Raw genomic sequence first — 14,308 nt, 5'->3', positions numbered from 1 at the left:
TAACAAACTTCTTGGCTTATAAGTTCTTTGCAGAGTTTAAAACCTGAAAAGATGATATTACCTTGAAGCTTAATCTGGGTTAATTAGCATTAAAAGCGAATTAAACTGAAATGAAACTCACCTGTGAATCCCCATCAAATGCTGTTTTTCCCAATTCAGTATACATCTCCAATTTTTTCTGTATAAACTGAATCCTTTCTGATTCTTTCTTTTCCAGTTCCTGAGAAAATTAGTTGGATTTTAAAAGATATTAAGCTAGTATACACTTACGAAGATTATTCCATTCGCTAGCAAATTATCTTTTTAACAAAGATTTGCATCCTCTAACAAAATTCAATGCGCCAGGAATGTTAAATAATATCTAAATAGTCTATGACCCCATCAAGGCAACTTTTATCTTGCTGCAACTTGCAGAAAAGCCACAATGCTGAGGCATAACGCTTGCAGCCACAACACAATTCAAGATGAAAAATGGAGAATACACAAAGTTTGAAAGTACGTGATGCAAAACTACACGAACAAATGACTCTTCATAAAAAATGATTCTTCATAGAAAATGACTCTTCATTACAAAGAAACATGAGATAAAAAATACCAAACAGACAGGTCTTTATAGTTTTCAACATTCCGGCATAACATTTATCCCAAAAGAGTCACTGGCCAATTACGCTTAACCTAAAACCTTTACTGCAATGTCACAGTGCAACTTAGCAACACAATATACTGTATTACGTTAGTTGTATTTACTTCTCATTATACAAAATACAAATTAAAGGTTTACCATCAGGCCAAGGACTGTATCATCAATCCATTTTCTTTGTGCATCATTGAAATCGTCTATTGAGCGCTTCAGATCGTCAACTAGTAAGAAGAAGAAAATCTACTTAACATGACCGTAACAAACATTTCTATATTTTAAACCAATTTGAAAAACAATTGTAAATATTGAGTGAAATTGCTACACATGACTATCGGTTTAAAAAATTCTTAAATAACAGCAAAGTAATTAAATATAAACAGAATGGTATTGAGCAAATGTTGCAAAATATTTATGATAAACTACAAAAGATTTTACAAAATGAACTGTGTATTGATAAATATAGATTTAACTAAGGTGACTGCTGTTCTTAGGTTTCTGGAAATGGTTTTGGTCGTGCTACTAAGGATTAAAACAAAAAAATCATTTTTGGAAACAAATTCAATTAAATCTCTGTGCCTACTCAAGTTCTGAAGACTCTCTTTGCTGACAAAAGGAGCAATGTTTACAATTAACTAGAAACTAGAGTACTTTGATTCGGCTAAGCCCGGATGAAGAACAGAGATTTCAAGCTTCCAAAATTTCATTTAATTGCAAGACTTATACTGTCAATAGGCCGCTAGTTAGAAGCCTCTTAGGCAAATTCATACAACACGTAAATCAAAGGTAAACAGGAGACATCGAAACTCCCTTTATGAAAAAATACGATAATTAGTTGTCAAAGAACAATGAATCATGCCATTGCAGATGTTTACTGATGAAAGACATAAAAGCACGTTTGGAAGTAATAATGCCATATTTTAATGACGTAAAATTGCAAATAGTTTGCTAAGCAAAATAACAACAGCAGGGCATGAACGTGCAGATAATTACAAATTTCTATTTGTTCCGTTCTTTTCGCCAATGAAATGCTCGTTAATACTAATACTTAATTTCATTTGTCAAAGAAGCTAAGAAATGAGAATTTGCACATTACTTATATCATCAAAAGGTATTTGTTTAATTAGCATTAATTGCAAGCCCCTATACCCGAAACTTTTTTCCATTCTTGGAGAGCCCGCCAAAGCGGGCTCTGGGTGGACCGCCGGCCCGCGGCACGCCGAGCCAGTGGACCGCCGCCCGCGGCACGCCCACCCAGTGACCCGCAAAACCCCCCCAAGCCGAGATGCAAATTAGCAAAGAACGAACTAACGCCATGCCCAACACACAAAACCCCCCTCACACAAAACCCCAACACACACGGCTTCGCCCCCCGCAGAGGCGTGCCCCCCGCAAAGGCGTGACCCCGCACAAAAGAGGCTCCCGCCAAAGAGAGGCTGTGGCGTGCTCCCACGCAGAGGCTGCGACAACCACGCCCTCTGCCATCACAAAATTTTTCCTCAAAAAAATGTGCAAAAAACACTCGCACTCCTGCAGAATTCAGCGCAAAAATCACTCGCGCTCCTACGCGATTTTTACTCGCACGACTGTCACAGGCGCTAGAGGGCGGGGAGCAGAGGGGAAAGAAAAGGGCCCCGCCCTCTAGCGCCTGTGACAGTCGTGCGAGTAAAAATCGCGTAGGAGCGCGAGTGATTTTTGCGCTGAATTCTGCAGGAGTGCGAGTGTTTTTTGCACATTTTTTTGAGGAAAAATTTTGTGATGGCAGAGGGCGTGGTTGTCGCAGCCTCTGCGTGGGAGCACGCCACAGCCTCTCTTTGGCGGGAGCCTCTTTTGTGCGGGGTCACGCCTTTGCGGGGGGCACGCCTCTGCGGGGGGCGAAGCCGTGTGTGTTGGGGTTTTGTGTGAGGGGGGTTTTGTGTGTTGGGCATGGCGTTAGTTCGTTCTTTGCTAATTTGCATCTCGGCTTGGGGGGGTTTTGCGGGTCACTGGGTGGGCGTGCCGCGGGCGGCGGTCCACTGGCTCGGCGTGCCGCGGGCCGGCGGTCCACCCAGAGCCCGCTTTGGCGGGCTCTCCAAGAATGGAAAAAAGTTTCGGGTATAGGGGCTTGCAAGAACCCGCCTTGGCGGGTTCTTCAAGAAAGGCTAGTCTTCCTTCAATAAAAAGGCAAAAAATATCAATGACTATAAATAAGGACGTAGTTCAAAAGTTTAATTTATTGAGATGTATTTGGGCAAGGATCAAATGTTCTACTGTATGTGGTGAAGCGTATCGTATTTGGAAGTGATTATTTTGAAATGTAGGGAGAGTCTCTTGCAATTAAAATAATATTTATAATGAGACGATATTAATAAAAAATTATGATTGACACGTGTCTAGTGAGCAGAGTGGGCAGATATCTAGAGCTAATATCATTCACTCCAAGGTCTTGAGTGGCACTGCTCTTTCATTTATAATGAGGGATAATAAATATGGTTGCTTTGTACGTTCCTAGTGCCAAGATATCTAGAGCAAAAGTAATTTTCGCGCGATTTGCTGCGGAGTATTGTTTTGGCGTTTGCAAAGTGCCCATACATTTTGAGGGAGTTTTTAGAGAGGGTGGTTTATTACTTAGAATGCCATCGTTTGTTTTTTTAAACGTGGGGAATATCTGCAATATTTCTTTGTTTTATGCTTCCTTAAGAAGTAACTATTTTTCTTCAGGAAGGCATTTTTTATTTTTGATTAGATGAATGATCTTTAGGAGAGCTTTCTTGTTAATGACTTTGCCAATCTTTTATGGTTTAAACAAACTTTGAAATATATGCTGTAGGAGCTTCCAATTTCTTAATAGAGGACTGAGAATTTTGGCTACTGGTATCGCCATTATTTTTTATTCCAAAGGGAGTCTGAAGTTGTTTTGCAAAATGGTGGTGAGTTTAAAAATTGGCAATTCTCTGTTCGAAAGGACAATATTTTATATTTCCCCTTCATAGGTTTTGACCATGACTAAATTGGATTAATAGTAGTATTTTTTCGTAAGGGCACTAATTTCATATTTCGGGGACCTCGTTTGGCATCAGGTGAAAAATGTGGGAGGACTTTTTTCAAATAAAGCCTGGTTTGAAAACCTCTCTTGATGCAACTTTTGGTATTGATGATGTTATATTTAAAAAATGAAATTTCTAGAACCTCTTCTAATATTTTATATTCCCCCCTCATAGGTTTTGACCATGACTAAATTGCTACTCGATACTGGATGTATGAGATGAATCTAAATTCCTATGCTTCGTCGCGTAGCCTAATTATTGGGTTTAATGTGGGAGGCTTATAACTGTACGGATTATAAGTAGGTGAATGCTCAAAGCCTCGGTCTATAAATGAATTTTGCCAAATAACTATATTTGAGATGTTGTAAATGAGCAATTGATTGACATGTCTCTAGTGAGCCAAGTGCCCAGATATCTGGACCTAATATCATTCACTGCAAGGGCCTGGGTTCCATTGTTTCCTCATGTATAATGAGCAATAATAAATGTAGCGGCTTTGTCTGTACCAAGAGCCCAGATATCTGGACCTAGTGTCAATCACTGCATGGGCCTGAATAGCATTGTTTCCTTATTCATAATGAGCAATAAGAGATATAATGACTAAGTCTGTGCCAAGTGCCCAGATATCTGGACCTAATATCATTCACTGCAAGGGCCTGGGTTGCATTGTTTCCTTATGTATAATGAGCAATAATAAATGTAACGGCTTTGTCTGTGCCAAGAGCCCAGATATCTGGACCTTATGTCATTCACTGCAAGGGCCTGGGTTGCATTGTTTCCTCATGTATAATGAGCAATAATAAATGTAACGGCTTTGTCTGTGCCAAGAGCCCAGATATCTGGACCTAATGTCATTCACTGCAAGGGCCTGGGTTGCATTGTTTCCTCATGTATAATGAGCAATAATAAATGCCGTCTATTAATTTTTTTTGCTCAAAACAACGGCGGGGCAAGCTATGACGTAGCAAATTTAGAAAATCGAAAAGGTTGTCTTTCCACGGTGGAGCTTTGCAGAAGGAACGATTAATGGGTACCTAACTATCGCTAACGACCTGCATTGACAATCAAGTTGACGCTTAATGATCTCGCCTGAATTCTATAGATTGATAACGAAGTGAAACATCCTTCATCCTTTGCAATCAAACTAAACGAAATTGAAAAAAAAGGCTTCCAATTTGTTTTTGAAACGAATAAAAATGTTTTTTCGAACATAAAAATGCTGTCAACAGATTTATAATGCGTAAAACAACGGCGGGGTAAGCTATGACGCAGCAAGTTTAGCAAATCAAAAAAGTTGGTTTTCCTCCGCGGAGCTTTGCAGAAGGAAAGGTTAATGAGTACCTAAATACCGCTAACGACCCGCACTGACAATCAAATTGGCGCTTAATGATCTCGCATCGATGCTATAGTTTTATCATGAAGGGAAACATCCTGAATCGTCCGCAACCAAAACAAACTTTTTGTAAACTTTCATTTTCGAAAATTTCGGCATTTTCACGTCCGTGTTAACTTCAAACGTATGTTTTGGAATGCTCAGTGTTGAGTCCATGCGAATAGGAGTTTCTTGTAATTCTTCGCGAGCGGCCAATGCTTTGCTGTCTATTCGGAGGTCGCGGGGCTCGTACCCCCACACGGACAGGATTTTTGCCAAGTTTGTCGTTTACGCTGCTCTTGTCGATGCTAAACTGTCCATTTTAGCTAGGGTTTTTCGCGTTTAGTTTGCTTTCATTTAAATCACAGAGCCCTTTTGAAAATCACGGAGTTTTTTGGCGGTTTGACATTTATTTTTTCGAGTTCAACACTTAAACAAAGACACATCAAGATGGCAAAACGGACACGTGATAGAACGCGTACAGATAAAATCGAGAATGATAACCATGAGCGCCTAGTTTAAACAATGCGATCGCATTCTTAGCACCGATAACGATCAAACTTCGACCAATCACGGTCGAGCCAGGGCTCGAACACAAAGGATTCGTACAGTGATGTACTGTACAGCGATGTACAGGCGATAATCATGACAATCATAACTTTTGCTCGTACGATGCTGAGTTTTTGGGAGAAAGGTGTCGCATTCGACCGGTTTTGATTCCCAAAATTTCGAATCGAAGCTTCCATCCAGAAGGGAGAAGCGAGCCGTGACGCAGCACCTTTTTCTGGTGCCAAAAAATCGACGGTGATTAGCAGAGCCTTGGCAGAGCAACTCTGCGGAGATAATTGCCCTCCGCACAAAGAGGTGGCGGTTAACGACCCACGCGACAAAGCCTAACACGCTTAACGACCCGATGTAACCTTTTCTGTGGAGAGGCAATCAGGTCCGCAAGCAAGGCAACTTCCGCCGAAAAAAAGTTTGTTTCGAGGAGTTTTAGGCAGGAAAGCCGACTCAGATCGAAACGAAAAAGCGATTCCCGCACTGTTCGGGCCAGCCGGGCCAGCCGGAAGAGGAGGGCGCAGGACGGGGAGGAGGGATCTAGGAGGCTATTTTAACAGGCGATTTGTGACCGTCCGACCGCGGGCAGCAGAGCTTGCCCTGATTTGAATTTAGGCATATTAGTATATAGGATGGGTGGACCGCCGGCCCGCGGCACGCCGAGCCAGTGGACCGCCGCCCGCGGCACGCCCACCCAGTGACCCGCAAAACCCCCCCAAGCCGAGATGCAAATTAGCAAAGAACGAACTAACGCCATGCCCAACACACAAAACCCCCCTCACACAAAACCCCAACACACACGGCTTCGCCCCCCGCAGAGGCGTGCCCCCCGCAAAGGCGTGACCCCGCACAAAAGAGGCTCCCGCCAAAGAGAGGCTGTGGCGTGCTCCCACGCAGAGGCTGCGACAACCACGCCCTCTGCCATCACAAAATTTTTCCTCAAAAAAATGTGCAAAAAACACTCGCACTCCTGCAGAATTCAGCGCAAAAATCACTCGCGCTCCTACGCGATTTTTACTCGCACGACTGTCACAGGCGCTAGAGGGCGGGGAGCAGAGGGGAAAGAAAAGGGCCCCGCCCTCTAGCGCCTGTGACAGTCGTGCGAGTAAAAATCGCGTAGGAGCGCGAGTGATTTTTGCGCTGAATTCTGCAGGAGTGCGAGTGTTTTTTGCACATTTTTTTGAGGAAAAATTTTGTGATGGCAGAGGGCGTGGTTGTCGCAGCCTCTGCGTGGGAGCACGCCACAGCCTCTCTTTGGCGGGAGCCTCTTTTGTGCGGGGTCACGCCTTTGCGGGGGGCACGCCTCTGCGGGGGGCGAAGCCGTGTGTGTTGGGGTTTTGTGTGAGGGGGGTTTTGTGTGTTGGGCATGGCGTTAGTTCGTTCTTTGCTAATTTGCATCTCGGCTTGGGGGGGTTTTGCGGGTCACTGGGTGGGCGTGCCGCGGGCGGCGGTCCACTGGCTCGGCGTGCCGCGGGCCGGCGGTCCACCCAGAGCCCGCTTTGGCGGGCTCTCCAAGAATGGAAAAAAGTTTCGGGTATAGGGGCTTGCAAGAACCCGCCTTGGCGGGTTCTTCAAGAAAGGCTAGTCTTCCTTCAATAAAAAGGCAAAAAATATCAATGACTATAAATAAGGACGTAGTTCAAAAGTTTAATTTATTGAGATGTATTTGGGCAAGGATCAAATGTTCTACTGTATGTGGTGAAGCGTATCGTATTTGGAAGTGATTATTTTGAAATGTAGGGAGAGTCTCTTGCAATTAAAATAATATTTATAATGAGACGATATTAATAAAAAATTATGATTGACACGTGTCTAGTGAGCAGAGTGGGCAGATATCTAGAGCTAATACCATTCACTCCAAGGTCTTGAGTGGCACTGCTCTTTCATTTATAATGAGGGATAATAAATATGGTTGCTTTGTACGTTCCTAGTGCCAAGATATCTAGAGCAAAAGTAATTTTCGCGCGATTTGCTGCGGAGTATTGTTTTGGCGTTTGCAAAGTGCCCATACATTTTGAGGGAGTTTTTAGAGAGGGTGGTTTATTACTTAGAATGCCATCGTTTGTTTTTTTAAACGTGGGGAATATCTGCAATATTTCTTTGTTTTATGCTTCCTTAAGAAGTAACTATTTTTCTTCAGGAAGGCATTTTTTATTTTTGATTAGATGAATGATCTTTAGGAGAGCTTTCTTGTTAATGACTTTGCCAATCTTTTATGGTTTAAACAAACTTTGAAATATATGCTGTAGGAGCTTCCAATTTCTTAATAGAGGACTGAGAATTTTGGCTACTGGTATCGCCATTATTTTTTATTCCAAAGGGAGTCTGAAGTTGTTTTGCAAAATGGTGGTGAGTTTAAAAATTGGCAATTCTCTGTTCGAAAGGACAATATTTTATATTTCCCCTTCATAGGTTTTGACCATGACTAAATTGGATTAATAGTAGTATTTTTTCGTAAGGGCACTAATTTCATATTTCGGGGACCTCGTTTGGCATCAGGTGAAAAATGTGGGAGGACTTTTTTCAAATAAAGCCTGGTTTGAAAACCTCTCTTGATGCAACTTTTGGTATTGATGATGTTATATTTAAAAAAATGAAATTTCTAGAACCTCTTCTTATTTGTTCAAAAGTAAAGAAATTCGAATGAGTGGGGGTGTATTTTCGTTGAAAACGTTCAATTGGGATCGAATTGCTGGACCCTAACAAATCTACTCGATACTGGATGTATGAGATTGATCTAAATTCCTATGGTTCGTCGCGTAGTCTAATTATTGGGTTTAATGTGGGAGATTTATTACTGTACGGATTATAATCAGGTGAATGCTCAAAGCCTCGGTCTATAAATGAATTTTGCCAAATAGCTGTATTTGAGATGTTGCAAATGGGCAATTGATTGACATGTCTCTAGTGAGCCAAGTGCCCAGATATCTAGACCCAATATCATTCACTGCAAGGGCCTGGGTAGCATTGTTTCCCCATGTATAATGAGCAATAATAAATGTAACGGCTTTGTCTGTGCTAAGAGCCCAGATATCTGGACCTAGTGTCAATCACTGCAAGGGACTGAGTAGCATTGTTTCCTTATTCATAATGAGCAATAAGAGATATAATGACTCTGTCTGTGCCAAGTGCTCAGATATCTGGACCGAATTCAATGAAGTGCGATTAGCTGTGGAGCATTGCTTTGTCGTTTGGCAAGTGGCCATAGATTTTAAGAGAGTTTTTAGAGAGGGTGGTTTATTACTGAGAGTGCCACCGTTTGTCCTTTTTTAAATGTAGGGAATATCCGCTATATTTCTTTGTTTTATGCTCAATTAAAAAATAATTGTTTATCTTAATAAATGCTTTTTTAACTTTTAGCTGGATCAGTGATATACAGGGGCTCTTTATTGTTAGCGATTTTATGAATCCGTTATCGTTTAATAAAACTTTGAGATATATGCTGTAGTACTTCCAATTTCCTAATAGAGGAGGCAGAATTTCGGTTAGTCGGGTCGCCATCATGTTTCTTTCAAAGGGCAGTTTGAAGTAGTTTTGGAAATTGGTGGTGAGTTTAAAAAATCTCATTAATAAAGGTTGGTCAATAGCAATTCCTTATTGAAGAGGACAATATTTTATCTTCCCCCCTCATAGGTTTTGACCATGACTAAATTGCTACTCGATACTGGATGTATGAGATGAATCTAAATTCCTATGCTTCGTCGCGTAGCCTAATTATTGGGTTTAATGTGGGAGGCTTATAACTGTACGGATTATATATAAGTAGGTGAATGCTCAAAGCCTCGGTCTATAAATGAATTTTGCCAAATAACTGTATTTGAGATGTTGTAAATGAGCAATTGATTGACATGTCTCTAGTGAGCCAAGTGCCCAGATATCTGGACCTAATATCATTCACTGCAAGGGCCTGGGTTCCATTGTTTCCTCATGTATAATGAGCAATAACAAATGTAACGGCTTTGTCTGTACCAAGAGCCCATATATCTGGACCTAGTGTCAATCACTGCATGGGCCTGAATAGCATTGTTTCCTTATTCATAATGAGCAATAAGAGATATAATGACTCTGTCTGTGCAAAGTGCTCAGATATCTGGACCGAATATCATTCACTGCAAGGGCCTGGGTTGCATTGTTTCCTTATGTATAATGAGCAATAATAAATGTAACGGCTTTGTCTGTACCAAGAGCCCATATATCTGGACCTAGTGTCAATCACTGCATGGGCCTGAATAGCATTGTTTCCTTATTCATAATGAGCAATAAGAGATATAATGACTAAGTCTGTGCCAAGTGCCCAGATATCTGGACCTAATATCATTCACTGCAAGGGCCTGGGTTGCATTGTTTCCTTATGTATAATGAGCAATAATAAATGTAACGGCTTTGTCTGTACCAAGAGCCCATATATCTGGACCTAGTGTCAATCACTGCATGGGCCTGAATAGCATTGTTTCCTTATTCATAATGAGCAATAAGAGATATAATGACTAAGTCTGTGCCAAGTGCCCAGATATCTGGACCTTATGTCATTCACTGCAAGGGCCAGGGTTGCATTGTTTCCTCATGTATAATGAGCAATAAGAGATATAATGACTAAGTCTGTGCCAAGTGCCCAGATATCTGGACCTAATGTCATTCACTGCAAGGGCCTGGGTTGCATTGTTTCCTCATGTATAATGAGCAATAATAAATGCCGTCTATTAATTTTTTTTGCTCAAAACAACGGCGGGGCAAGCTATGACGTAGCAAATTTAGAAAATCGAAAAGGTTGTCTTTCCACGGTGGAGCTTTGCAGAAGGAACGATTAATGGGTACCTAACTATCGCTAACGACCTGCATTGACAATCAAGTTGACGCTTAATGATCTCGCCTGAATTCTATAGATTGATAACGAAGTGAAACATCCTTCATCCTTTGCAATCAAACTAAACGAAATTGAAAAAAAAGGCTTCCAATTTGTTTTTGAAACGAATAAAAATGTTTTTTCGAACATAAGAATGCTGTCAACAGATTTATAATGCGTAAAACAACGGCGGGGTAAGCTATGACGCAGCAAGTTTAGCAAATCAAAAAAGTTGGTTTTCCTCCGCGGAGCTTTGCAGAAGGAAAGGTTAATGAGTACCTAAGTACCGCTAACGACCCGCACTGACAATCAAATTGGCGCTTAATGATCTCGCATCGATGCTATAGTTTTATCATGAAGGGAAACATCCTGAATCGTCCGCAACCAAAACAAACTTTTTGTAAACTTTCATTTTCGAAAATTTCGGCATTTTCACGTCCGTGTTAACTTCAAACGTATGTTTTGGAATGCTCAGTGTCCTTTAGTGCTGAGTCCATGCGAATAGGAGTTTCTTGTAATTCTTCGCGAGCGGCCAATGCTTTGCTGTCTAATCGGAGGTCGCGGGGCTCGTACCCCCACACGGACAGGATTTTTGCCAAGTTTGTCGTTTAAGCTGCTCTTGTCGATGCTAAACTGTCCATTTTAGCTAGGGTTTTTCGCGTTTAGTTTGCTTTCATTTAAATCACAGAGCCCTTTTGAAAATCACGGAGTTTTTTGGCGGTTTGACATTTATTTTTTCGAGTTCAACACGTAAACAAAGACACATCAAGATGGCAAAACGAACACGTGATAGAACGCGTACAGATAAAATCGAGCATGATAAGCATGAGCGCCTAGTTTAAACAATGCGATCGCATTCTTAGCACCGATAACGATCAAACTTCGACCAATCACGGTCGAGCCAGGGCTCTAACACAAAGGATTCGTACAGTGATGTACTGTACATCGATGTACAGGCGATAATCATGACAATCATAACTTTTGCTCGTACGATGCTGAGTTTTTGGGAGAAAGGTGTCGCATTCGACCGGTTCTGATTCCCAAAATTTCGAATCGAAGCTTCCATCCAGAAGGGAGAAGCGAGCCGTGACGCAGCACCTTTTTCTGGTGCCAAAAAATCGACGGTGATTAGCAGAGCCTTGGCAGAGCAACTCTGCGGAGATAATTGCCCTCCGCACAAAGAGGTGGCGGTTAACGACCCACGCGACAAAGCCTAACACGCTTAACGACCCGATGTAACCTTTTCTCTGGAGAGGCAATCAGGTCCGCAAGCAAGGCAACTTCCGCCGAAAAAAAGTTTGTTTCGAGGAGTTTTAGGCAGGAAAGCCGACTCAGATCGAAACGAAAAAGCGATTCCCGCACTGTTCGGGCCAGCCGGGCCAGCCGGAAGAGGAGGGCGCAGGACGGGGAGGAGGGATCTAGGAGGCTATTTTAACAGGCGATTTGTGACCGTCCGACCGCGGGCAGCAGAGCTTGCCCTGATTTGAATTTAGGCATATTAGTATATAGGAGATGATTTGTAAAAGTGAAAGTGACCAGAAGGAAGCTCGTCAAGTACTTCATAATTGCTGTTTACCGAACTCGACCTTTATCAGCGTTAAAAACAAAGTTGAACTTTGGCCATTGTCCAACCGCTTACATCGAGAAAACAATCGATTGAAGTTGGATAAGTTGCACTAATCTACAATTTGGTCCATAGGCTGCTGCACGCGTCTCCCAGTAAAAGAATCATTCACGATACCCCCCCCCCCCTCCTCCCCCTCCCCCCTCCCCTCCCCAACAAATCATCTAGTTAAGATATATGCATCTTTTGAAAGCAAGTCACTGGGAAAATAAAGATGCTTTTATTAAAAGTGTTCTAACTGCTATATATAATAAACCATACATTTCATTCTTTTAAGGAGGGTTGCCCTTCAGTAAAAGCTGTTTTTCAAGAGGTCCTCCAATATGTCTATAATATTGAGGTGTTGAACTGTGGGCCTATGTCTGTTGTTACTTTACCCATGTGCGCAATCCATTACGTGAACACGATTAGATATTCCATACAATTAGGAACTGCTATTGACAAGTCACAGATAAGAACGTGTTTTATTACACGCCTTTTTATCTATAAGGAACCTACCTCAAGGCCTAGTTCCAAAAGTTCCTTAGTCATAGACCTCAAATTATCATATTGTAGTACCAAACGTTCCTTAATAGTTCCTTAATTTTCACTGCACATCAAGTGCGACAAAAGACTTCATATGAAGTGATTCTAAAATCACGAGATTTGTGCAATCAGGAATCTTTTGACAGTTATTCATCAAGTGTTTTATTCTAAAGTTTCCGGTTTTAATGTTGCTATGTATAATGAAAAATTTCACTTTCGGTGATTTGACTACAATAAGCCTTAACACTTAGACCCCCCTCACATGAACAATTTCAGGCCGGTCTGAAACTCAGGTCGTCTTGAAATTTGATTATGCGTGCTAATTTTGCTCCCGCTCACATGGATGTTTTCAAACCGGCTTGAAAAAGCCACAGGGTTTTGCACATGCGCATTTACGGCGAAATTTAGATCAAAACAATCATGGCACCCAATAATTTGATGAAAAGATTTATTTTAAATCAGTTGTTGAAATCTATTTTGGTTGTTTTAGTCTCGGCTTTGCAACTTCATTTTATTTTGCTTCTTCAACTTATGTCTCAACTCAATTTCAACTTCAACTTTTGTTTCAACTTCTTCAACATGTACCGTTTCTTTATTCCGAGAGTTTTCATGACGTCCAATAGAAGCCAAATAGATCTTGGCAAAATAAGCACAGGCTGTATCTTGCATTATTCAATGGTAAATGGCGCCAAATTTATCAAACATTTATCCCAGAACTCTAATTTGCAATTTATTTTTTTCCGCGAGTTTCATTTCGCCCCGACTTGAAAAACGTTTCTGCTCACATGCGGATTTCAAGTCGACCTGAAATTTCAGACCGACCTGAACAACCGAAACGAATTCAGGTCGACCTGAGTTTCATTTCGCCCTCTCTCATGTGAGCACCTCAAGGGCTCAGACCGCAGACTGAAATGAATTTCAGGTCGATCTGAGTTCAGACCGGCCTGAAATTTCTCATGTGAGGGGGGTCTTAATAGAGAGAGGGGCGAGACAGCATATGCGGAAACTACTCAATGCATACGCGGAAACTACTTGACAGCATAAGCGAAACAGCATATACGGAAACCACTTGACACACGGAGAGCAAACAATCTATGCGAGTATTGGCTGCAAATTTTTCAAATCGAAAAGTTCCTTAAAAAAAAGCGTGTAGTCCTATTTGACTCGTATAATCCAGACGTTTCTTACCCGATGCTGCTATTTTTTTCTGTGCTTTGGAGATGTCTTGTTGCTAAAAAACAAAAACGTGAATTAGAGTTTCGAGGGCTGTTTTTAGCTTTCAACGAGAGTTGAATGTCGGAAAGAAGAAAAATCAAATATTACGTTTGGTTTGATTGATCGGAGAAGAAGATTAAGTATCCAAACTTTTTTCAAAGTTTACTTTCATTTCTCCTATAGAAGATAGCTAAGATGTGCCCAATTCAGGTATTCCAGCAGAATAGGGGTCCTTTGAAAACTAGGTACCCTTTCTGACATTGAACATTGATTCAGGCGGAGAGAGGCTTGTGCTATGCAATACTCAGTTTAGCGCATTAACAACAGGGCTATTGATGGTCAAAATTAATCATTCAAAAAAATAAAATCAGTTCAAAAGGATTCATATTCTCTACTTAACCCAAGAGTTGTTTTTATCAGGGGCAAATTTGTTTACAAATGAACATGAAAAGCTAGAAGCTCATAATATTTTTCCATCACCCCTTAATTTCGTTTCATTGCGTCTCTC

At 41.4% G+C, this 14,308-nt stretch overlaps 1 protein-coding gene across 2 annotated transcripts in view; it reads right to left on the bottom strand.

Annotated features, from left to right (window-relative positions):
* Positions 1 to 14,308, bottom strand: part of LOC135691876 (growth arrest-specific protein 7) — a 32,466-nt gene that overhangs the window by 2,786 nt on the left and 15,372 nt on the right. For both annotated transcript variants that reach the window (XM_065209872.2, XM_065209873.2), the window contains exons 13-15: positions 13,774 to 13,816; positions 782 to 861; positions 122 to 220 (exon numbers count right to left, since the gene is read on the bottom strand). In XM_065209872.2, coding sequence (XP_065065944.2) covers positions 122 to 220; positions 782 to 861; positions 13,774 to 13,816 — 222 coding nt within the window. The remainder of the gene's footprint in view (positions 1 to 121; positions 221 to 781; positions 862 to 13,773; positions 13,817 to 14,308) is intronic.

This window comes from Rhopilema esculentum, chromosome 13 (assembly GCF_057945365.1).
Source record: "Rhopilema esculentum isolate cy_ngs chromosome 13, ASM5794536v1, whole genome shotgun sequence".
NCBI lineage: Eukaryota > Metazoa > Cnidaria > Scyphozoa > Rhizostomeae > Rhizostomatidae > Rhopilema > Rhopilema esculentum.
The sequence above is the reverse complement of the archived record's forward strand: the minus strand, read 5'-3'. Positions and strand labels throughout refer to the sequence as shown.